The sequence below is a fragment of the Tiliqua scincoides genome, chromosome 6, assembly GCF_035046505.1.
Source record: "Tiliqua scincoides isolate rTilSci1 chromosome 6, rTilSci1.hap2, whole genome shotgun sequence".
NCBI lineage: Eukaryota > Metazoa > Chordata > Lepidosauria > Squamata > Scincidae > Tiliqua > Tiliqua scincoides.
The window spans coordinates 2,066,677-2,089,498 of NC_089826.1; the positions used below are offsets into that span (position 1 = coordinate 2,066,677).

At 50.2% G+C, this 22,822-nt stretch overlaps 1 protein-coding gene across 13 annotated transcripts in view; it reads left to right on the top strand.

Moving 5' to 3' along the window:
* The first annotated feature begins 9,566 nt into the window (after positions 1–9,566).
* The window catches only part of LOC136656033 (transcription factor COE3-like), an 86,484-nt gene continuing 73,228 nt past the window's right edge, over positions 9,567–22,822 (top strand). For all 13 annotated transcript variants that reach the window (XM_066632857.1, XM_066632867.1, XM_066632863.1 and 10 more), the window contains exon 1: positions 9,567–9,700. In XM_066632857.1, coding sequence (XP_066488954.1) covers positions 9,567–9,700 — 134 coding nt within the window. The remainder of the gene's footprint in view (positions 9,701–22,822) is intronic.

Here is a 22,822-nt window from a genome sequence, read left to right on the forward strand (position 1 = left end):
ATCTGTTGTGACATCATCAATGCACCAAGTGCCTTACAAAGAGGGGCAAAAGAAGTGAATAATTGGATCCAATCAGGCCCATTTGGTTCAATTCTTTGTCACACCAAAAACAAGCACACCTGTAAGAAATGCAGAACAAGGAGGGCTCATTCTCAGGACCACTATTGTTGCATCTTTGCCAGTGGGGGGGACTTGCTTCCTCCTACCCACAGCAACAAATCTGGTGCAGTTGCCTCCTGGCAACCACGATCTTGATTTCCTGCAATGCTCCCGATGCAGTGATGTTCTGAAACACTGTGGAAAAGAGTGGGAACTGGCTGCTCCCCAAAATGGTGCATATACACCAGGGACATGCAGTGGGTCATGCGACTTGAGAGAGTCACGTGGAACGGCAGCGGTGGAGATGTGCTGAGTGGACAAGCCCCCAACCTGCCACCTTCTGCTAGCTGCTTCTCCACTGGCGCTGGGAGCCTTTTCTGACATGTGGAGAGCAAGTCATAAGAACATAAGAACATAAGAACAGCCCCACTGGATCAGGCCATAGGCCCATCTAGTCCAGCTTCCTGTATCTCACAGAGGCCCACCAAATGCCCCAGGGAGCACACCAGATAGCAAGAAGACCTGCAAGGCTTCCTGGGAATTGTAGTTAAGAACATAAGAACAGCCTCACTGGATCAGGCCATAGGCCCATCTAGTCCAGCTTCCTGTATCTCACAGCGGCCCACCAAATGCCCCAGGGAGCACACCAGATAGCAAGAAGACCTGCAAGGCTTCCTGGGAATTGTAGTTAAGAACATAAGAACAGCCCCACTGGATCAGGCCATAGGCCCATCTAGTCCAGCTTCCTATATCTCACAGAGGCCCACCAAATGCCCCAGGGAGCACACCAGATAGCAAGAAGACCTGCAAGGCTTCCTGGGAATTGTAGTTAAGAACATAAGAACAGCTCCACTGGATCAGGCCATAGGCCCATCTAGTCCAGCTTCCTGTATCTCACAGTGGCCCACCAAATGCCCCAGGGAGCACACCAGATAACAAGAGACCTGCAAGGCTTCCTGGGAATTGTAGTTAAGAACATAAGAACAGCCCCACTGGATCAGGCCATAGGCCCATCTAGTCCAGCTTCCTGTATCTCACAGCGGCCCACCAAATGCCCAGGGAGCACACCAGATAACAAGAGACCTGCATCCTGGTGCCCTCCCTTGCATCTGGCATTCTGACATAACCCATTTCTAAAATCAGGAGGTTGCGCATACACATCATGGCTTGTAACCTGTAATGGATTTTTCCTCCAGAAACTTGTCCAATCCCCTTTTAAAGGCATCCAGGCCAGGTGCCGTCACCACATGCTACGGCAAGGAGTTCCACACACTGACCACACGCCGGGTAAAGAAATATTTTCTTTTGTCTGTCCTAACCCGCCCAACACTCAATTTTAGTGGATGTCTCCTGGTTCTGGTGTTATGTGAGAGTGTAAAGAGCATCTCCCTCTCCACTCTGTCCATCCCCTGCATAATTTAGGTGCATAAGTCAGGTGGTGGCTGGTTGAGCTACTGGACAGGCAATTTGGGACCTGCCCTCTTTCCATTCCCCCCTCCCCTTTACTTGCAAAGTGGGCAGCCTCCCTGTTCCAGGACACTCCATTTTGCAATGCCACACTCTGTGTAAATAAAGAGAAGGGAGATGGGGTGGGTTTGCTAGTTCTCTCACCTGCCCACCCCCTCATCCGTGGGGCTTTCATGTGCAGGGCAAGCACAAGCATGCAAAGATGGTGTTTGGGGAGGGGGATTCAGGCAGCATAGGGGCACACTGCCTCCTCCCTGGATAGCCCATAGGGGAGTTTTGAGCTGTAACAATCTCCTTCAGGCAAGGGTGCATTTGTTCCCTTGCCCTGAGGTGAGCCCCTGCCACCCCATTAGATATACAAGGATCTGTCCCAGCTATATTGCTGGTTCCTGTCCAAGTGGATCCAGGAAGGTCCTTTCTGCATGTTTCCTTTTGATCCAATAATTAATAGAGTTTAGTAGCCACAAGACCTCCTGGGAAATGTGCTTTGATTGGCCATGGACCTGGTGGTTCTGTGGTGTCACAGATTCTCTGGGCCTGCAGGGTTTTGTTTTTCATAAACAGAGGGTCTCAAGGCCATTTGCATGTCTTTGCTGAAGACTGATCCTCTTTTGTCAAACCCCTGCTTGTTGCATTCCCTGAACCAATTCTGCTTGTAAAAAATCAAATTTATATTTGTCTGGTCTGGTCTTTTGCTGTGGTGGAGCATTACAGGGGCTGGATGTAGGGGATTTGTGCATGCAACAAAGTGTAAAAATACTGAATTCAGTAGTTTGGTTAATTACTGATTGCCTTCAAAATAAAATCCACTTTTGCCTTCAAACTCAGCAGCAAAAGTTAAGATTAATGCAGGTTTTTTTTTAAGTGTTCTTCAAAACTTCATTTCAAAAGTGGAATTTGAAAAGACCGATGTTCTTAAAGTTCAGCACAGCTTTTGGATTATCACTGATGGCAATGAATGGATTTCATTGAATATAAAGGTGCTAATAGCATTACAGAATGAACTCTGTTTGGGTATCTGGTGTGCTGAATGAGGATGTACATCATCTCATGATACTTTCTGAGCCAGAGAAGAAAGGGTGTGTGTGTGTGCCACTCAGCATTATGAGGTGGACAAATTCTGAACCTGGAACATCAGTGACATTATCTGTTTTGAGGACAAACACGACCTCTTGTTCAGTGGTTCTCACACATTTAGCACCAGGACCCACTTTTGAGAACGAGAATCTGTCAGGACCCACAGGAAGTGATGTCATGACCAAAAATGACATCATCAAGCAGGAAAATTTTTAACAGTCCTAGGCTGCAATCTTACCCACACTTACCCAGGAGTAAATCCCATTTACTAACATTGTTAAAAGCATATACATAGCTTATTAAAAGTACAGGTCTGTAACATTTCCCCAAATGCAGTCACACACCATGGGAGCATCAAGTCTGATATATTGAAAGTAAAATATTGAAATGAATGGGGACCCACCTGAAATTGGCTCGCGACCCACCTAGTGGGTCCCGACCCACAGTTTGAGAAACACTGCTCTAGATAATGACCTATTAGAAACACTGCTCTAGATAATGACCTAGATAATGCAGTCTATTATGGCTGCAACCCTACATACACATACCTGAGAGGAAGTCCTATTGAATTAAGACATTTCTACCCAATGTTGCATGTACACAACAGGGACCAAACATGTACACCTGTGGGCCAGGTAAAAATGGGTTACCTGAGACTTTCTTTTGTTTAGACATGCCAGGATTGCACAGTAAGTAGGGAAGAGAGAACACCTTTTGTGTACAATCCAATGTTTTTATTCCGACTGAACAGTCTTTTTTGTAAGGGCTGAGCTGTGACTTGTGACTTCTCTAACCTCTGCCATGAACTCACATGGTGGCTTTGGGAATGCCCCAGTCAGCTCCACTTTCCCAGTTGTACTTTGGGGACAACCGATCACTCATCTTACAGAGTTGTTGATTGCATCCGGATAATACGAAACATTTTGTGCATGTGTTGAGGATCATTTTTGTTAACTGATCACTAGGTGGCAGGTTGGCAACCTTCAGTCTGAAAGACTATGGTATTGCGCTCTGAATGGTAGCACCATTTTTAAAAAGGCAGGGACACTAAAGATGATGATGATAAAAGTTTTTGAGAGAAATTGCTTCAGAATAACACAGTTGCATCTCATTCTTTCTTCATTTACTGAGGGGCATTCCATTATTTTCCCATTTGTCTCACAAACTTTTTCCACAATACTTTTTATTGTTATGGCAAGAAATGTGCTTTCTCTCACCCCCTCCACCAGCTCAAAAATGGGAGGGGGGGGGAGATGGTCTTTTTAATTAATGGTGCCAAGTTTTTTAGTTCCGCAAACCTGAATTAGGGCCACATGTTCTGTTGCTCATCTATTGACTGGTTCCTGATGCTGCCCCTTCAGGTCCAGGAAGTAATAACAGGGCTTCCTCCAAGGTATTTGTAGTTTGGTCTCTCCTGAACCAAACCATTTGCAGGCTGCACGAATGTGTCCCCCGCTTCTCTTGATGCGCTGGCTTTCAGGTGTCATTTTGTTCACTCATTGGGATGGGAAATGTACATTAATTTTTTACTGCCCTTCCTCCAAGGAGCTCAAGGTGGTGCACGTGGTTCCTCCCCTCCTTTTATCCTCACAACAACCCTGTGAGGTAGGTGAGGCTGAGAATAGTGACTGTGCCACGGTCACCCAGGAAGCTTTGAAGACCCTATGGTCATGTTCTGCTCCTCCCTTTCCCTTAATGGGCAACATCACCCTGTGCACATTCCTTCTGCCTCCCTGTCTCCCAAGTTAATGTCTTGCTCATCCCTTGGATGGACCCCTCAGCAGATCCTGCCAGCCCCCCCCCCGCTGCGGCTGAGTCTGGGCCACTCCCTCCCCCCAACATCAATGGCTCAATGTCACTTCCAGGTGCATGATGTGGGCGCCAAATTAGGAAGGCATTTATAGCGCAGATGGTTGAGGGGTGGGAAGAGAGCTTGGCTCTTGCCACCTTTTATTCCCCCTATATTATTTTTTTAAACCTCTCTCTCTAGGAATCAATCGCTGCCCTCTTTGGGGCTCCCTCCAAGCACTTGGACCCACAGGCTTCTCTGACCCACAGGAGCTCCTGCTCAATACATCTGGTAACCTTGGAGATGCCACAGGCTGTTGTTTCCACTACTCCATTACAACTTGTAAGAAATGATGCACCTTTTTTCAGTTTATTTTAATGCTGCCAGCCGTAAGGAGAAGGAACAAGACACCATTAGCAGCACTGAGGCCTCCTGTCCCCCTGGACGTTTTGTGCAGCCATCGATATGGCTTCTGCCATTGCAGCAGCCCTCCCCCCTTCCACATGAGCTCCAACATCCTTAGGATCCTCAGATGCAGTCACCTGGCTGAAGCAAAGGAGCAGGTGTGAGTGTGTTCAGTGCCGAGGAACTGCCCAAGTTCCACCATAGAGGAAAGGGGGCAACTTCATGCAAAAAAAATAAATACAGGTAAATGTTCATTCAGTCAAGGGGTTGGAAATGTGAGATTCTCAGGAAGGGATGTGCTGCCCTCCTTGGGAAAATGTATCAGGTGCACAGCCCTGAGTGGACTGGAGTGGCAAGCAATGGATTCCCCACGTCAGGTTTAGGCCAACTGGCCTCTTCCAGCCTCAGCCCCCCTCCCCCCAGTCTGCTTCAGGGATCTTCATAGTTGGGCAACAACCACAAGCCTGGGGTCCTTACAAAGGCCCACTGTTGATCACCAAGACCACCACTATACGCATAGCCTTTCTCTGATTCTCTCAGGGCCTACCCAGTGGGGAAGGGCCCAAGGAAGGCAGGCTGCTGAGGGCCTCCTGAAACCTAGAGCTAAACCATGCCCTGCAAGACGGGAAGAATCACCCCGATGAGCTTCGCAGGGGTCTTGTCAATATGACAAATAGAACGTCTGTGGCACCGGAGTGACCTCATGTGTGATATCATGAGTGATATCATGTGCTCGCAGTGCGCAACTGCATGTTCCACAGAAGACAGGCGTATTGTGGCCTTCTGACCAGGCCTGCAGTCTTGTGAGATAGGCCTGCAGAAAAAGGAGGGTGGGCCAAGGGCTGAGAAAATACAGTAATTATATGAGGGGGCTGGAGAGAGTTGAATGACCTTGGAGGAGCAAGTAGAGCCTGGTGGTGATGGAGTGGTCAAAGACCTTGCCTAAGGTGAGTGCACACCTCCATCCTGGTTCCTCCTCACTCAGTGGAGCTGCATCACAGGGACGACAGTGTCTGAGCCTGCCTCCACTGAGTCTGACCATTGGCCCTTCTGTCTCGGGATGCCCTCTGCAGACTAGCAGGCAGCTCTCCGGGGCTTCTGACCAGGGTCTTTCACATTCCGACCCAGAGATGCCAGCAGGGGCCTTCAGCAGATGAAGTGGGGGGTCTGCCGCTGAGCTCCAGCCCCTCCCGTTCATCATCATCACTGAGCCTGGTGTTTGGAGTACAGCCAGGATCTGTGAAATCTCTTCTGTGCTTCACTCCCCACGTCCCTTGAGGGGAAGACGTTCCCTTGGGAGAAAAGAGCACTGAGCGCTTCGTGCCACATTTTTGTAATATGTTTATTTGCAAACATACATGCTGAGCATGAAAGGTCAGGTGGACAGCCAGACAAAGCGCCTGTGTTCACAAGTCTGGTCAGTTCCTCGAGAGCAACAAAATGCACTAGCTGCCCCCCCCCCCCGCTTCTTGCCAGCCAGCTGTAAAACTCAACGCCTTTCCTTTCACTGGTTATACTGTCAAACTGTCAGCCCTCCAACCCAACCGCTGCAGTGTATGCAATGGGCAGGAGCAGGGATGTGTGGTGGGTGGGGAGGCAGGTGAGGCGGAGACTCCCCACTGCAGTCCTTCAAAAACCACCATCACGTGTGATGTGCAAGCACTCCCAATTCATGTGCACAGCGGGCAGGTTGTGAGTGCTTCCACATGTCACACAGCAGTGGTGGGGCGTTTTGAAGGACTCCAGTGGGGAGGTTCTGCCTCATCTGCCTCCCCGCCCACTGCATGTCCCTGGGCAGCAGTCATCAGCCATCACAGGTGAGCCTTCAAGGTCCCAGAGGGGAGGTGATCGCAGAACAACTCAGCATCTCAGTTGGGCCATTCTGAGAAACACCACACTGGGCAATACCAGGCCTTGGTTCTGAAGGCTTGTCTGAATGATGCTCCTGATGGCTGTTTCACGCATGCAGACTGTGGCCCGAGTGGGTCCGTCCTCACACGCCTGGGGCTTCCACTTCCCTGCTTCGGCATCTCAGGCCACAAGAGTGGGGCCTGAGCAGAGACCGTAACAGGCGGATGTTGGGAACCTGAGAAGAGCCCTGCAGGGCCACCTGGCCCAGCCCACTGCTTCCCAGGGGGAGTCTCTCAGAGGCTCAGAAGCAGCAGGGCAGGCAGGCAGGCAGCAGGGGGCTGCCCATTAGCTCCTCCCCAAACATGGCCTCCAAAGTCCCCTTGTGCCAGCCGGCTTCACTGAGGCCCTTCAGCTCAAGGGTTCTGGAGCAAAACATCTTGGCCTCCACTTCCTTCCAAGGTGCTCCACCTCAGCCAGGGCCTAAGAGAGGGGGTAAAGGGGGTAATTTGTACCTGGGCCAGGGTTAGGAGCCAAAGGAGGGGGCCCAGAAAGTTCCCAGGATCGAACATTTTCCAATCTGTTCAGACTTGTGGCCTGCATGGGATGCTGGGGAAACGACTGATGCCACATGGGTTGGTAGACCTGGGCTCCAAAGACTTTTCCAGCAGCCCCTAACCTCCCCCCACCCTCCCTTTGCAAAGGGGCCCAAAAGAAACTTTGTACCCCCTGACAGCATTACTCTCAGAGGCCCTGACCTCAGCCAGGCCCCCTCCAGCTCTTCCCTCTCTCTCCTGCTGCTGCCCACAGAGGTGAGTGGGCTTCTGGCGCGGCTCCCACTCATTTCCAGTCCAGGAAAACTTCTTGCTGGGCAGTATCAACGGCTGAGTGGGCCACGCTCAGCACAGCCAGGCCCCAAGCGGTCCTGCTTCCCTCCTTTGCACAAAAGGTCTCCACTACCAGGGTGGCCTCCTGGCAATCCCCGTCACTCCTTCTGAGCCAGAAGCTGCTTGGGGTCCCTTGTGCACATCCCCTTGGCAGGGGGCGATGAGTGTGGCTGGAAGTTGGGAGGACATCTGGGGAGCTGGAGGCAGGTCTTTGGGGTGGGAATCGAAGGGGGGAGCAAACCTGCGGGGCTGCTTTGGTGGGGGCTTGGGGGGCAGTATTCATAGTCCTTCTGGGGGGGGGCACAGGAGAGGCGACCTTTGGGAGCCTGGATCTTGGGGAAGTTTGGGGGCCGGGTAGCGCGTGTGGCGGGGGGAAGAGGGGCGGCAGAGGCGCTTGGAGGGCCTGGGGGGCCTCCTTCTGGGCCGGGCGAGGGGGTCGCGGAGGGAGGGAGGGGCGGCCGGCCGGCCAGCCTGCGGGCACTTCGGGAGGGGGCTGCGAGCGGCCGGCGGGTCCTTCCCGGGGGGCGGGCAGCGCGCCCCCGCCTCCCGCCTGGCTGGGCCGGTGGGTCCGTCCCCCGGAGCCCGCCCCTCCCTCCCTCCTGCGCGGATGATGTCAGCCTGCCGGCCCGGTGGCTCCAGCCCCCTCCGCGCCTTCCCTCCCTCCCTGGGGAGGCGGCATGGCCCGGCGCGGCCCGGCCGGAGCGGGAGGCGGCCCCGCGCCCCTGCGGCTGGAGGCGGCCGGGGGGCCCGCGCACTGGCTGGCCGTGCTGATGGTGCTGCTGCCCGACGGCCGGGAGGAGGCGCGGGAGGAGGCCGGGCGGCGGCGGCCCAGGCGGCGGCGGAGCAGGGCGCGCGCCCCGGCCGAGCTGCTCCCGGGGGACCCGCGGCGCCGCCGGCTCCTCCTGCTGCTCCTGCCCGCCGCCGCCGCCGCCGCCTCGGGGCCGCAGGATGGGGCCGGCGGCGCCCCGCGCTCCGAGCTGCCCGCGCAGCCCCCGGTGAGGCTCCGTCCGGCCCGCTTCCCGGGAGGCGGGCGGGCGGGCTGGGCTGGCGTCCTGCAGACACTTTCCTGGGAGGAAGCCCCACTGGCTCCCCTGGGACTTACTTCTGAGTAGGCAGGCAGGCAGGGGGTGGGGCTCCCGGCTGGAATCCGACCCACTTTCCTGGGAGGAAGCCCACTGACTTCCGTGGGGCTTGCTCCTGAGTGGACGGGCAGGGGGATCGGGTTCCCAAGCTGGAATCCTGCCCACGCTTTCCTGGGGGTAAGCCCCATTGACTTCTGTGGGACTTACTCACGAGTAGACAGGCTCCCAGACTGGCACCCTGCCCACGCTTTCCTGGGAGTGCATCCCATTGACTCCCATGGGACTTACTTCTGAGTAGAGGAGCAGGGGGTGGGGCTTCTAGGCTGGAATCCTACCCATACTTTCCTGGGAGTAAGCCCAATTGACTCCTGTGGGGCTTACGTCCGAGTAGGCAGGTAGCCCCCGCGCCTCCCCCCCCCCGGCTGCTTCAGCACCACGGACCGTCCCCGCTCCCCGCGCGGCTGCCCGCCCGCCCGCAGCGCTCCGCCACGCTGGCCTCCCCGCCGCCGCGCCTCCATCCTCACCTCTGGCTGGCCCCGCTCCGCAGGCTGCTGCCCTGCCCTCTCCCTCCGCCCCTCCTCCGGGGGCTTCTGCTGCCCTCCTCCTCCTCCCTCCCTCCTCCTGCGGGTCCCTCCCCCCGCCCCCCGCCGGTCCCACCCCCGCCCATCAAGAAGCAGCCCTCCCCGCGCCCTGGACACAAACAAGCCCGCCCAGGCTCCGCGCCTCGCACCCGGGCGCTCCTCCGCAGGCTCGCTTCTTGCGCGCCCGCGGGCAGGTGGCTGTGCAGGGAGCCCTCGGCTGGACTCTGGGTCTCGTCTGGGGGGGCAGCCAGAGGACCCCCAACTTTTTCCCAGGGGCAGCCCGCGGGGCTTCTTGGGGGGAGAAGGGTCTCCCCCTGACAAGGCTGTCTTGATGTTCTCCATCCAGGAGGGTCTCCCCAGAGGTGGGCTGACCATGAAGGAAGAGCCTTTGACCGGCGGGCTGTCAGCGGTGAGGTCTTGGATGCAAAGCACGGGCATCCTGGATGCCAACACTGCGGCTCAGAGGTGAGGAGGAGGAGGAGGAGGAGGGACAGGAGTGGTGGGTCTGGGGAGATAGATGGGCAGCAGCTCACAGAACCCCCCCAGAAGGCACCGAAGAGGGTCGGTCTTCCGTCTTCCCAAAGCCCTGGGTTGGCACCTTGAGCTTGTTCCCCAGCCCTGCTGCCCATTTTTGGCCAAGCGCTTCCTGGCGCAAATGTTGGGGCTTCAAAAGTTCATCATCCTGGTTTTTCTTGTTCAAGTCACTCCAATGGCTGGTGCCTTTTACAGATTCATTGTTGGATGAGCAAAGTTTATCATGGATTTATTAGCTGGTGATTGCTGGAGGTGGGGCAGTGGAAGTGACAAAAATATCCAGCTTGTCAATATCAGGATTGTCCTTGCTTCAAGTCTGAGAGGTGCCAAATGACCATCATTTTGCCTCCTGGCTAAACATCAGCCGGAGTAGAAAGTAGTGGAGAGAGGAAGCACCTTTCCCCCTCTTTGGTAGTTCTTCAAGTTCCGCATCTTCGATTTGGACTTGCCCGGATATAACTGCTTTCAGATGTATCTTTCAGCGGAATCAAAAACAGTTTAGGTTGGAACTGACAGGAGGCATCAGATAACATTATGTGTGTCTGTGTGAGTGAAAAAAAAGAGAAAGTCCTGATGCTGGTGTTGGGTTTCTTGTTCTCGAGCTGTTGGAAAGTGTTTTTTTAAAAATTAACACTTCTGGATGGAGCAGCAAAATGGTGTTGGAAAGAAAGCAGAGTGATGCGGGAGACTGTAGGGAAAATCTTTTCCCCTTCATTTAGTAACACCCACTTGGGTAGTGCTGCAACTTTCAAGCCCTCTGTTCTGCTTGTAAAGTTATCCGCATTTTTTTTAAAGTTAGTAAAGTTCTTTGCATATATCTGTAAAATATCTGCATTTTTTGAAACAGCAAATCTATCACTCCTCCCCATTTTTATGTGTTTCTGCTAGATTTCTTCGCATCTCAAACTCATTCCTCCCTCCCTCCCTCTCTCTCTCCTCTATCTATCTCTTGCAATTATTTCTGTCAGTCGATAAGCTGGGATGTATGAATCATTTCTCTTGGAGCCTGAAGAGAAGGAAAGTTTGCTCCTTTTTGATTTAAATTGATTTTTTATCGACCTCAAATGTTCCCTGACCTTTGACATCTGATCTCCCTTGACATTTATTTGAGGTTGGTTAAACAAAGGAAATAAGAATTAAGGCTGCATATCTAACTGTGGAGGTGGATGGAGCAGATGCAGCTGCACCCCCCTCTCTGATTTTTCCAGCACACAGTTAACCTGAGATTTCCAGCAGAAGGTATGATGGCCATTGCATATCATCCTCTGGTCTCTTGCTCCCTCTCTCTACCCACCATCTGTCTTGTCCGGCTATTGTCATTTGCAAAGATTTTGCTGTGCCATGTGATCTTGGGTTGTTCCCCAAGAAAATAGCATGCTATTCCACCAGCCATTGAAAAATACCAGTGACCCAAACTTTGGGTTGGTTGTGTAACTGTGTCGGACCCAGAACTAGGGCAGATCTGTACAGCTCCTGGCACAATCTAGGCCTTAATTTTATGGTAAATTGCATCCAATGGTAGCTTTGCATGCCAAAGGCCTTGTGTTCAATCTCTGGCCTCTGTGGCTATAATCCTATCCACAGTTTCCTGGGGGTATGCCCCACTGACTGTAATGGGACTTCCTTCTACGTAGACATGCATAGAAATGGGCTGTCAAGGATCTGAGGCTGCAATCCTATCCACACTTTCCTGGGAGTAAGTTCCATTGACTATAATGGGACTTCTGAGTAGACAGGCATAGGATTGGGCTGTTCGATAGCAGAGCAGGAGAAGTCTCTTGCCTCAGATGGTCTGACAATATTTGGCTACTTTACATGATTGTGTTTACATCTTCAGTGAGCAAATGGCAGAGTCCACCTGGATGTTCTCCTGCACCAAGTCGCATTGGAATGAATGGGGAGCTGTGCAAGAACCCTGCTGTGCTCTCGTACAGCTCCTTATTCATTCCAGTGGGACAGTGCAAGAGAACATCCAGGCAGATGGTGTGCAAAATGTTCTGTAATTCCTTTCACAACCCTCTGAATAATTGCACAGGTCACCAAACCTGAGAGACAGTGACTTTACCCAAGGCATAGCCCAATCCTATCCATGCTTTCCTGGGAGTAAGCTCCATTGACTCTAATGGGACTTACTTTGGAGTAGACATGCAGAGGATTGGGTTCGCAGTTCTGTTTGCGGACTGAGCGTTTAAGCCCAGATTTCTCCAGTAAGAGTCAAACCCTCTTGCCATCTGGATGTAGGTGCGACCCTTTTGCACAGACCCAACTTTCAAAGAGCTGAACCAGTGAAGCACAGGTTTGGGTGCTGAATTAGAGTCAGGGACGGGAGCGAGGTTTGTGCAACCAGAAAGCAGCACAATTTAGCAGCAGCCAGATCAAGTTATAAGTGGGTAGATATTCTCCTAATGGCTCAAGAAGAGAGTAGAATAATGCAATAATAATAGAGGCATTGAAGCTGATGAAACCTCCGTCAAATACGTGAGCCTTTTCACTTGCAATGCCCTGTGATATTGCAGTGTTGTGTTTTTCTGTGATGTTGCTGGATTGGATGGCTCATCTCAAATAGTTGAAGAACAACAGAATTGTCAGTGAGCAATTCTGGAAGGGGCATGAAAGATTCATTCCCACAACAAGGATCAGCTTCCTTTTTAGAAAGAAAGCCTTTTCCTCCTGTGAACCATTAAGGCTGAATCCGATCAGAAAGAGTCCCTGCTAGGTAAAGCTGCAGTCTGATGTACATGTGAATCGAGAGTGAGTCCCGTTGACCCGAGTGAGATTTACTTCAGAGTAAACATGCCAAGGATCATACTGTAGAATTTTTAAAATTAATTTGGCTGCATAAAAACAATATATTAATAAGCCCAGAAACAAAAGTTAAAGAGAAAAAAAAAACACTTTTGCTATAAATCTTTTTAAGAATTTTTGTTAACTTGTATATTTCTCTGTTAATCTAACCATGTTTAGCCTCTTCTGTCCAACTAACCTAATACCCAGTCCCCTTCCCTCCCCCCCTTGGCCCCAATCTTCTGTACGCTTTCTCTGTTTAACTCGGTGGCAGTTACACCTTAGCAAGGGTCTGGTTCAGCTCTTCCTCATTCTTTCCCTTTTCACTTTCATCCTAGTGCACATCTCTCAGCAAATATACTGTATCCATCCAACCCACTTGACTCCATTTTCCACGTCTTCCTCCATCCCTGAGATTCTGCCCCCAGAATCCCCGCTCTGTTCTATTCTAGCACGGAGGTGCCAAACCTGAGCTGTGTGTAATATGCTGAGATGTACGGAATGTGTGCCCACAGTTCAAAATCCATTTTCCTTTCTAGATGTCAGGAGCCAAGGCATGAAGGGTTAACTTGGTTCCGTTTCTCTGTGTCACAGTTACTCGTAGGGCTTGAAATGGACGGCCCTTGGAGTTCCTCTTCTGTACAGCTTGGAAGCTGCTGTCCCATTGTGTCAGGCCAACTTGTCATGCTGTTCTGGTCTGCATTTTCTAATACTTGTTCTTCCTGGCCCTGTAATGGTTAATCCCTCCTGAGTCCAAATTCCGTTCTGTGTGATAGCGCAAGGGAGAGCTGGTAAATTGGGCTGTGCTTTCAAGAGTTAGCCACTCTTTCTCCATTAGGTCAAGTTTGCCATGGGTTCCCTTAGCCCAGCCCGCAATAGCCACCTGCTCATCTGTAACCAGCAACAGGATCGCCAGGTTGATCCACTGATCTATTGGGAGAGGAGTATTTAAGTCTAAGTCAGTTGTACCCTAATCCTGAACCCATCTGCATAAGCAAATTCCAGTGGTTTCAGTTGTACTTCTATGGAGAGCTTTCAGTCCTGTGGTTTTTGAATCGGTGGAAACGGGCTAATTCACATGACCAGTAAGCACTGGGGTGTTTTGGAAGCTGAGCGCATGCTTGGGCAGATGTTGAGCAAATCTTCAGTGCATCATGACTATGGAAGATTCATCACAGTTGAGGAAGGTTTGTGGTGGTGGTGTGTGTCATTGTACCTTGTGCTCATGGCAAGTGACTCAGGTGTTTGTGATGTGCCTTGTATCATTTGGGCTGCGAAAGGTAGCAGTCAGAAATGCAGAGGTTGTGTGAATCAGACCTAAACTCGCTTGAGTCCAAATACTTTGGCTTAATTGTGGAATGTGGAATTGTGTAGTTGTGGAATGAAGTTCCTTTTAAGCAGTTCTCCAAACTTCCCAAACATTTGTGAATTATGGGTAACTAACCTTCCTCAACGTAGAAAAGAGAACAAGCATTGCAAAATTGTGTTAAATGCAGCTGCTGGCAAGTTGAGTTTCCTTTTTCATTTGTGTACTTAGTGAAATCTAAGCAGAGGTGGGCAGATGTTGTCAGAAAAGGTGACAGCCCCTCCAATCACTCCCCGCCCCCCGTCTAACTGAACAGCAGTGAATTTTGTAGCCTTCCCTGAGAGTGAACATCTTCCCTGCTGATCTATTGTGAACAATCCTGAACTCAACCAAGGAAAAAAGCTTCCACAGGGCAGGTTTTCAGCATACGTGTGTGGGGACTTGCTCCTGTTTGGGAACTAATTTTTGAATAGTAGAATTAACTGCCGGAGACTAATAATGTCAGTCGAGGATGGATGGAAGAAGCAGGAGAACATTTCGCAAGACTCTGATCTTTCCATCCTTTTTCTTGCTAATGTGCTATCTTGTGGAAGGTTAAATATTGAAGGGGTCAAGAAATCTCTTCCCTGTGATCCTCACATTTCCCTTAAGACTTTATATGCTTCTCACCTTGGTCTGAGTTCTTCCTGATCTGTTTGCTCTCTCAGGAATATTTTTTTTTTTCCTGAAAATGGAATCGATGATCCCAAGAATCTTGTTTGAGTTGCTCATGGTGGGTTGAACTCATTAATAACTACGTAGTAAATAAGAACTTCCAGGCTCTGATTTCCAGTAGCTGGATAGCTGAAGCAACTTTCCCTTTCTTAACCTCCCAGCTTGTACTTCCTATCCTTCTGCAGACATGCCATTGATTTGTTGAAAAACCTGTATTGTTTTTCAGTTGTGATGTCCTGTTTGGTTGATCAGGCTACTGTAATGTGCTTTATGTGGGGCTCCCCTTGATAACAGTTTGGAGTTAGCACCAACTTGGGCAGGCTACCTTTAAAGCCCCAAAAGGTTTGGATCCTGCATGCCCTCAGGAAGGGCCTCTCCTGTGAGTTCCTCGCAGGCCTTAACATCGGGAGGTGAGGTCCTGCAGTGTGTCTAGTCCACTACGACCATGGGGTTTGTTTGTGTGCCAATCAGAGCCTTTTTGGTCATGGAACTCATGCTCTGGGAACGCCCAGCTGAGGCAGATCTCTGCCCTCTACACAAGTGCCTTCTACCACTGGCTGAAAACTCTGTAAAGCTGTAAAAGGCTCTGCTCACACGCCTTGTGGCACCCAATGATCACCTGCACTATGGCCACAATTCAGGCCTCCTCATTGTTGCATTTACGGTTTGTTGTTGTTGTTTAAAAAACTGCTGGAGATTCCCTCCTACTTTATCCAGATGCTCTTGTAAACATGTCTTAAACAACAGCGGAAGAGATTGGCAGTGACCCCTGTCCAGCTGGGTTGTGACCCACCCATGTGGAGTCACAATCCACCAGCGAAAGACTGAGGCCCCCAAAGGCACAAGAGGTGTCAGGCTAGAGATTCTCTCCTCTGAACTGCCACATGCATCCCCAGCTGGTTTGGACCTAGTGCAGTTCTTTACTCTGACATCGCTGTAGGGAGATCATTCCACACTTTCTCATCTCTACCCCTCCTTTCCCCCTCCTAATCTCCTGGCCTAAGATTGTTGACAGGCAGTCAGTTGCCATCAATTCTTGTACCCATGATCCTTTTTAATCACATTAGCTTTCCCTGTTGTTTTATCCGCCTTAATGTAGACGAAGCAGATCTGTAAGAAAGTGTGGTGAAGTGGGGCAAAGAGATCCGGCTCTTGCTTGGAGGTGTGGGAGCAGATTAGGAAGCATTGTTTGGCCTTGCAGCTCGAACCAATGGCAGGAAGGAGTTGGGAATGGGGACTTTGTCATGACTGAGTGGATTTCTCTGGCAGAAAGATGACGAATGCCTTTGACTTGCAGTTCCTGAGCTAGTGATCCTTTGTAGATGCTGAGGCTCTACACATGGAGCTTTCTTGCACACTTCCCTTGGCAATCTGTTCCGCTGCCGATCTGCCCTGACAGTCAAGATTTTCTTCCTGATGTCCAACCAGAATCTCTTCTATTGCAGTTTGTACCAATTGGACCTAGTTCTACTCTCAGGTGTAGTTGTGAAAAAATGCGTACATTCTTCCCTGTGACAGCCCTTCATCTCATGTCCCCTCTTCTCCAAGTGAAACATTCCAAGTTCCCTCAACCTTTCCTCGTAGGGCTTATTCTCCAGTCCTCGTAGGGCTTGTTCTCCAGTCCTCGCAGTGTCCTTGCTCCCAAGAGCTGAGTGGGGATTTGAACCCAGTTATTCTTGGTCCTGTCTGAAGTTCCAAGCACTTCACCACACTGTAGTCTACTTCCCAGTTCCAAGGATGGCCTTGTAAGACTGTCGCGCACCTAGCAGCCAAAGAGACCCACCAGGGCAGTCTCCTTCTGTGCCAAAATGAAGCTAGTTTGCATTCACTAAGGACTGACCCCCATGAGCTTGCATGCCAGTGTAGATGGGGGGGGGGAGTCTCATTGACCCTGGTGAAGCAGGGCTGATTTCCTCCCCAACCCCCCAACCCCCCAGTTCCTGGCGGCCTGGCGTGTGGAAGAGGTGGCTTTCCTGTAACAGCCCTTCCCTGGTCTCCTCTGCTAGGAAATGCTCCGGCTCTCTTTAATAATTGATGGGGGCTGAGCCTAACCTCTCCAGCACTGGAGGCTCTCGGAGAGCTGAGCGCAGCCATTACCAGCAGCTTGCCTGCCTTTCTCCTCCTCTTCCTTGGCTGGTCCTCCCTCCCCTTTCCTGCTCTCACCTTTAACAGCCAGTGCTATGGGGAAATGGACTCAGTGCAGGGGTTTCTGCTTGGCCTACAGATCTTTGAGCTGAGTAGCTTGTGACTTCTGAGCACTTTATTAAGGAATGGCGGGGGGGGGATTCTCTTTTGGTAGTGGATTCTGGACTGACCACTGGAGAACCAAACAGAGTATTAATCATGATGGCTGAGTAGAACTTCCAGGTTCAGATGCAGTATATCTTTGACTATCAGATACCTGAGAGAAGCAAAAGGGGAGAGCTGTCACCTTCATGCCCTGCTTGTGGGCTTTCCAATAGTGTCTGGTTGACCATTGTGGGAAGCAGGATGCAGAAGTAGGTGGACCATCCTTGATCCAATCCCGGAAAGCCCTTTGTATGGTCTTCTCACTGCTCTAATCATCATAAGTAGCACTGATAGCACTTTAGATGGTTAGATGCTTTGCCTACACTTCTCCAGGACTCTGTGCCAAAACACGGCAAGGCAGGTGAATATGATCTCCCCCCCTCCCCCGCAGATCCAGAGGCTGAGGCAGAAAGAGAGCAGCTTGCCAAAGTGGCCTTGTGGCTGAGACAGTAGTGTAGCTAGTGGGGGGTGCAAAGCACTAAGGTTTGCAGGCGCCTGAACATGCTGTGCAAGGGGTCCCTTCCCCTCCCCATTGGAACCTGCTCTCACTGCCTGAAATGACTCGGAAGGGGAGGGGGAGCGGCCCTTTGCACAGGACATTCAGGCACCTGCCAGACTTAGTGCTTTGCACCCCCTCTAGCTACACTACTGGGCTGAGGCGAGATGTGAGCCAGGGGCATTCCAGATCACAGCCGACTGCAGCACCACTGTGCTTGTTTACCCAGTGGGTCGTCTCACTTGACTGTGTTCAGGGGAGCTCCCTCCCAGGAAGCTGTGCTCAGGGCTGTCAGCGCAGTCTCAGCCTCTGCTCTACACGAGCTCTCAGCATGTCTGACAGCAACCGGCAAAAACCCTGGAGAGCAGTTCCAACTCTGCCTCGCCAATTAGTCCAAAAAATCCTGCTAGCCTGGAACAAGGCGCCTTAGCCCACTAGCCTCTGTAGTAGTTATCAGCGACATAAAGGCAGGGGAGGAGACAAGAAATAACTTGTATAAAACTTCCTTTTTGGGTTGCCTGCAGGTGGTCATCGGGTGCCACAAGCCTTGTGAGCAGTTCCTAGAAGCCTTTTACAGCTGAGTGCAGGACAGTCCCTGCGGTAGTTTGATGATACACAATATTGCCCGTTCAGCTGGTGATGTGATTTTGAGAAGTTGTTTTCAGTTTCCCTGGGGTCCTCTACCAGAGCTTTTGTTGACCCTCACACCAGCCCTGTGAGGTGGGCAGCTGCTGTTCAGATGTTGACGACAGGCAGCTGTGGCTGGCTGGAGTCCTGCACTGTTAGGTCATGGGAATCCTGTTGATTTGGGGGGGGGGGGATTTCGGCCTTGATCCTTGAGTGAGTTTGGGTAAACTGGTAGTCACCAGCCTGCAAGTCTCCTGTGTTGCTTTTTTCTCTGCAGAGTTGCAATTCTAGGCATGCTTACTTGAGAATAAGAACCACTGGATAAGTAAACACAACAGAACTGGGCTGCAAGTATCTTGGTTTTGTGACTCCTGAAACAGACATCCCAAAAACCAAGTCTGTGGTTATAAATCATGAGAGTTTTACCACTTGTGGGTTGGGGGGCGGGAGGGGGGGCTTATAAAAAAAAATAATTATGAGACGTTATGGTTATTTTCTGAAGTCAGTTTTTTTGCCTCTCATGTCTGCTGCATTTGATTCTTAAAGGAGGAAATCTGCGATTGTCATAAATCTGGCAGTCTGAAAACACATTGTGATGCTCGTGATAAAATCATCAGGTTTCCGGCACTTTGTCACCCTGCCGATCCCTGTCACTCCCAAATCGGCCTTTTCAGCCACACTAGACGCTGTGCCAGAACCACCATCCAGAGCGCGATACCATAGTCTTCCGAGACTGAAGGTTGCCAACTAACTAACTGATCCCTGTGTGAGTCTTGCACAGCTTCCGCTCCATGTTTCGGTATTCTGCTCCCCCACCCCCTCTGGGCCCCAGTGAGCCCCCAGGATGGGTTCAGGGTTCAGACATTCCCATTTTCCTTTGTTTCCTTACTCAGAGAAATGAGATGCAAAATGGCTTGACCAAGCATAAAGAAAATCCGAGATCCATTACTTTATTTACAGATGAGAATGTCTAAGTGCCTTAATGGGTGGTGTTATCCCAGGGATTCTGGAAATCAACAGGGCCTCTGCTTTGGAGTTTCAAAACCCAAGAACAGGGGATGTGAGTTGTTTTAGAGGCATTTCAAAAGAGGGAAACTGTTCTGCTGCTCAGTGGTGTAGCCAGAGGGGATGCAAACCACTAAGTTTTGCAGGGAGCCTCAGTGCAGCATAGGACTGAGGTCAGAATTGTGCTCCAGACATGCCAGATATCTTAAAACAAAAAGGATTTCTGTGATGTTTTCTCTTTCTGATTTCTGTTAACTTTTAATTTTTTTATATTGCTGAACATAACTACACTTCATCATAAAAAAAACAAAAACCATTGTCTTTCTATACATGCATTAACATGACTAAAAAGCTGCTTTTTTATTAGTATCCTGTCCTTCCCCAAAGAAACTCAGGACAGCCCCCCTAGATTATTTCCCATTTATCCTTGCAACAGCCCTCAGCCCAGATTAGGCTGAGACAGAGTGAATGTGCCATACAATCCCCTCCATGTTTACCTGGAAGAAATAAGCCCCACTGTATTCTTTGGGGCTTGATCTCCTGTAAGCACAGCCCGGGTTAGATGTCTGAGCAGGGTTTTTAACCCAGGTATCTGTAGTTCGGGTCCAACACTTTCCACCGCTCTGACGGCTTCCTAGCCTTGTTTCTCCCTTCATTGTTCAGCAGTCTTGAGGGTGGATGGGATTTCTGTAACTTTTTTGGCCCTTTTGAACACAGAAAGCAGCTGCCTGCCTTAGGTTGAGTTGGACTGTTGGTCTGTCCCAAGACTACCTGCTCTGAATGGCAAAAGATCTCTCCAGTGTCACCGATAATTTTTTCCAGGCTTTGAGTTCCTTTGTAATGGGTGATGGAATCTGGAACTCCTTTAGTCAATGCTCTGCCCTGTGGCATAGCTAGAGGGGGTACAAAGCACTCCGTCTCACAGGGAACCTCACTGCAGTGTGCAAGTGGCCCCTTCCCCTCCCCTTCAGAGCCATTCCAGGCAGTGGGAGCAAAATGGAGGTGTACACGTTCTGGGAGGGTTCCACGGAGACCGCCTGGGCATATGTCTCCGTTTCGCTCCCACTGCCTGGAATGGCTCTGAAGGGGGGGACTGGGCCGCTTACACACTGTGGTGAGGCTCCCTGCAAAACGTAGTGCTTTGCACCTCCCTCTAGCTACATCACTGGCTCTGCCACTGAATGGAGGCTCCATATCCCTTGTCCGTAAGCTTCAGCGCAGTGGCCTGCCTTCCCTTTTCACCAGGGCTGTGTGTGGAGCACAGCTTTTTAGGGGCACAGAGTCAGCATTGCCAGTCGCCAGGGAAGTCAGTGCTGGAGGATGTTGGTTCATTTGGAGCTGCCTCTGAGAAGAGCCAAAAGTGGCCCCCAGAACCACAAGCAGCAACTGCTGTTTGAAGGCACATGTTTTCTTTGTTACCTTCAGGAAGCTCAGGGTGACTTCCAAGGGGCTCCCAAGGGGCTTCTGTTCAAGCAGAGATACAGCATGAGACCCGCTTACCTTAACAAAGCTGCAACATAGTACACCCTCGGGCTGTTCCTCTGAACCTGCAAAGAGCCTTGCGCTGAGCTGCTGCAGTGACAAGCAGCACATGCTTACCACCTCCATGCCCTGAGCAGTCTTAAAAGTGTTTTCTTAACATGTTAATACAGTAACAGCACAAGCCTAGGCATGTTGGCTGCAAAGTAGGGCCCATTAAATTCAGTGGAATTTCCTCCCAGGAAAGGCTGCCATTCTAAGTACACCTATTGGGGGGAAGCCCCATGTAACGCAGTGGGACTCACTTCTGAGTAGACATGCATAGGGCTATACAGTAAAGCTGTAGAAAAGTACAAAGAAAAGTTTCGAGCTACATGTCTGCATTTATATTCATGTGCTAACATACAGCTAGTGCAAACTTATGCAGGTCTACTCCAAAGTAAGTCCCAGTGAGTTCCCTGGGACTTTCTCCTAAGTAAATGTTATAGAATTGCAACCATAGGCCTTTTAAATTAGAAATTTAAATTAGAAATTAGGAAGAATTAAAAATTTTTCTTCCTGGTGTTTCTTTGTTGTAATTTATGTAATTATATAACTGATGTATCATACACTGATGATATCATGACTTAAATTCTGCTGAAGAGATATAGAGATGGAGCAGAAACTGCAGGGCACTGAAAAAAAAAATGGACAATAACTTCCAAAGCATATTTATTTAGGTATTTGCACTTGTGACAAGGAGCTTTAAAGCATATAATTTACAAAATTGCAGAAAGCTTCCATTACATCCTTAAAGAGAAAAATATGAGATATTAAAATTCAACAGTCTGACTCAGTTCAAGTCACCAAAGCACTATCTGTGAGATAATCATAGAATCCTCACCTTGGAAGAGACCATCTGGTTGTGCTCACTGGTGCATTTGGTGGGTGAGATACAGGAAGCTGGGCTAGATGGGCCTATGGCCTGATCCAGTGGGGCTGTTCTTATGCTCTTATGTAACCCCCCTTGAAGTAGAAAAATCCTCTCTTGAGCATCTCCATAAGAACAGCCCCACTGGATCAGGCCATAGGCCCATCTAGTCCAGCTTCCTGTATCTCACAGCAGCCCACCAAATGCCCCAGGGAGCACACCAGATAACAAGAGACCTGCATCCTGGTGCCCTCCCTTGCATCTGGCATTCTGACATAGCCCATTTCTAAAATCAGGAGGTTGCACATACGCATCATGGCTTGTAACCTGTAATGGATTTTTCCTCCAGAAACTTGTCCAATCCCCTTTTAAAGGCATCCAGGCCAGATGCCGTCACCACATGCTGCGGCAAGGAGTTCCACACACTGACCACACGCCGGGTAAAGAAATATTTTCTTTTGTCTGTCCTAACCCTCCCAACACTCAATTTTCGTGGATGTCCCCTGGTTCTGGTGTTATATGAGAGTGTAAAGACCATCTCTCTATCCACTTTATCCTTCCCATGCATAATTTTGTATGTCTCAATCATGTCCCCCCTCAGGCGTCTCTTTTCTAGACTGAAGAGGCCCAAACGCCGTAGCCTTTCCTCATAAGGAAGGTGCCCCAGCCCAGTAATCATCTTAGTTGCTCTCTTTTGCACCTTTTCCATTTCCACTACGTGCTTTTTGAGATGCGGCGACCAGAACTGGACACAATACTCCAGGTGTGGCCTTACCATAGATTTGTACAACGGCATTATAATATCAGCCGTCTTATTCTCAATACCTTTTCTAATGATCCCAAGCATAGAATTGGCCTTCCTCACTGCCGCCACACATTGGGTCGACACTTTCATCGACCTGTCCACCACCACCCCAAGATCTCTCTCCTGATCTGTCACAGGCAGCTCAGAACCCATTAGCCTATATGTGAAGTTTTGATTTTTTGCCCCAATGTGCATGACTTTACACTTACTTACATTGAAATGCATCTGCCATTTTGCTGCCCATTCTGCCAGTTTGGAGAGATCCTTCTGGAGCTCCTCACAATCACTTCTGGTCTTCACCACTCGGAAAATCTCCAAAAGGTGCTTCTCAAGCCTCTGTTTGAAGACCTTCTGCAAGGGAGATTCCGTTGTCAAACTGCTCTCACCATGAAGAATTTCTTTCTGATATCCAGCTGAAATCTTGTCTGCTGCAACTTGTTAGATCTAGAAAAGCTCTAGTCCAAAGTTGATTTGTAGTAGAAACTGCAACTAGTCTCCCAGTTTCTCTTCATGGTATGTGTCTGAGATTTCGGATAACTGCTCAGTTGTCAAGAGGAGTTAACAGCTACTCATTTTGGTAACTCTTTCTTATTTGAGTGGCTTGGTTGGTTGTACTATCTGACAGAGACCATTCTTGC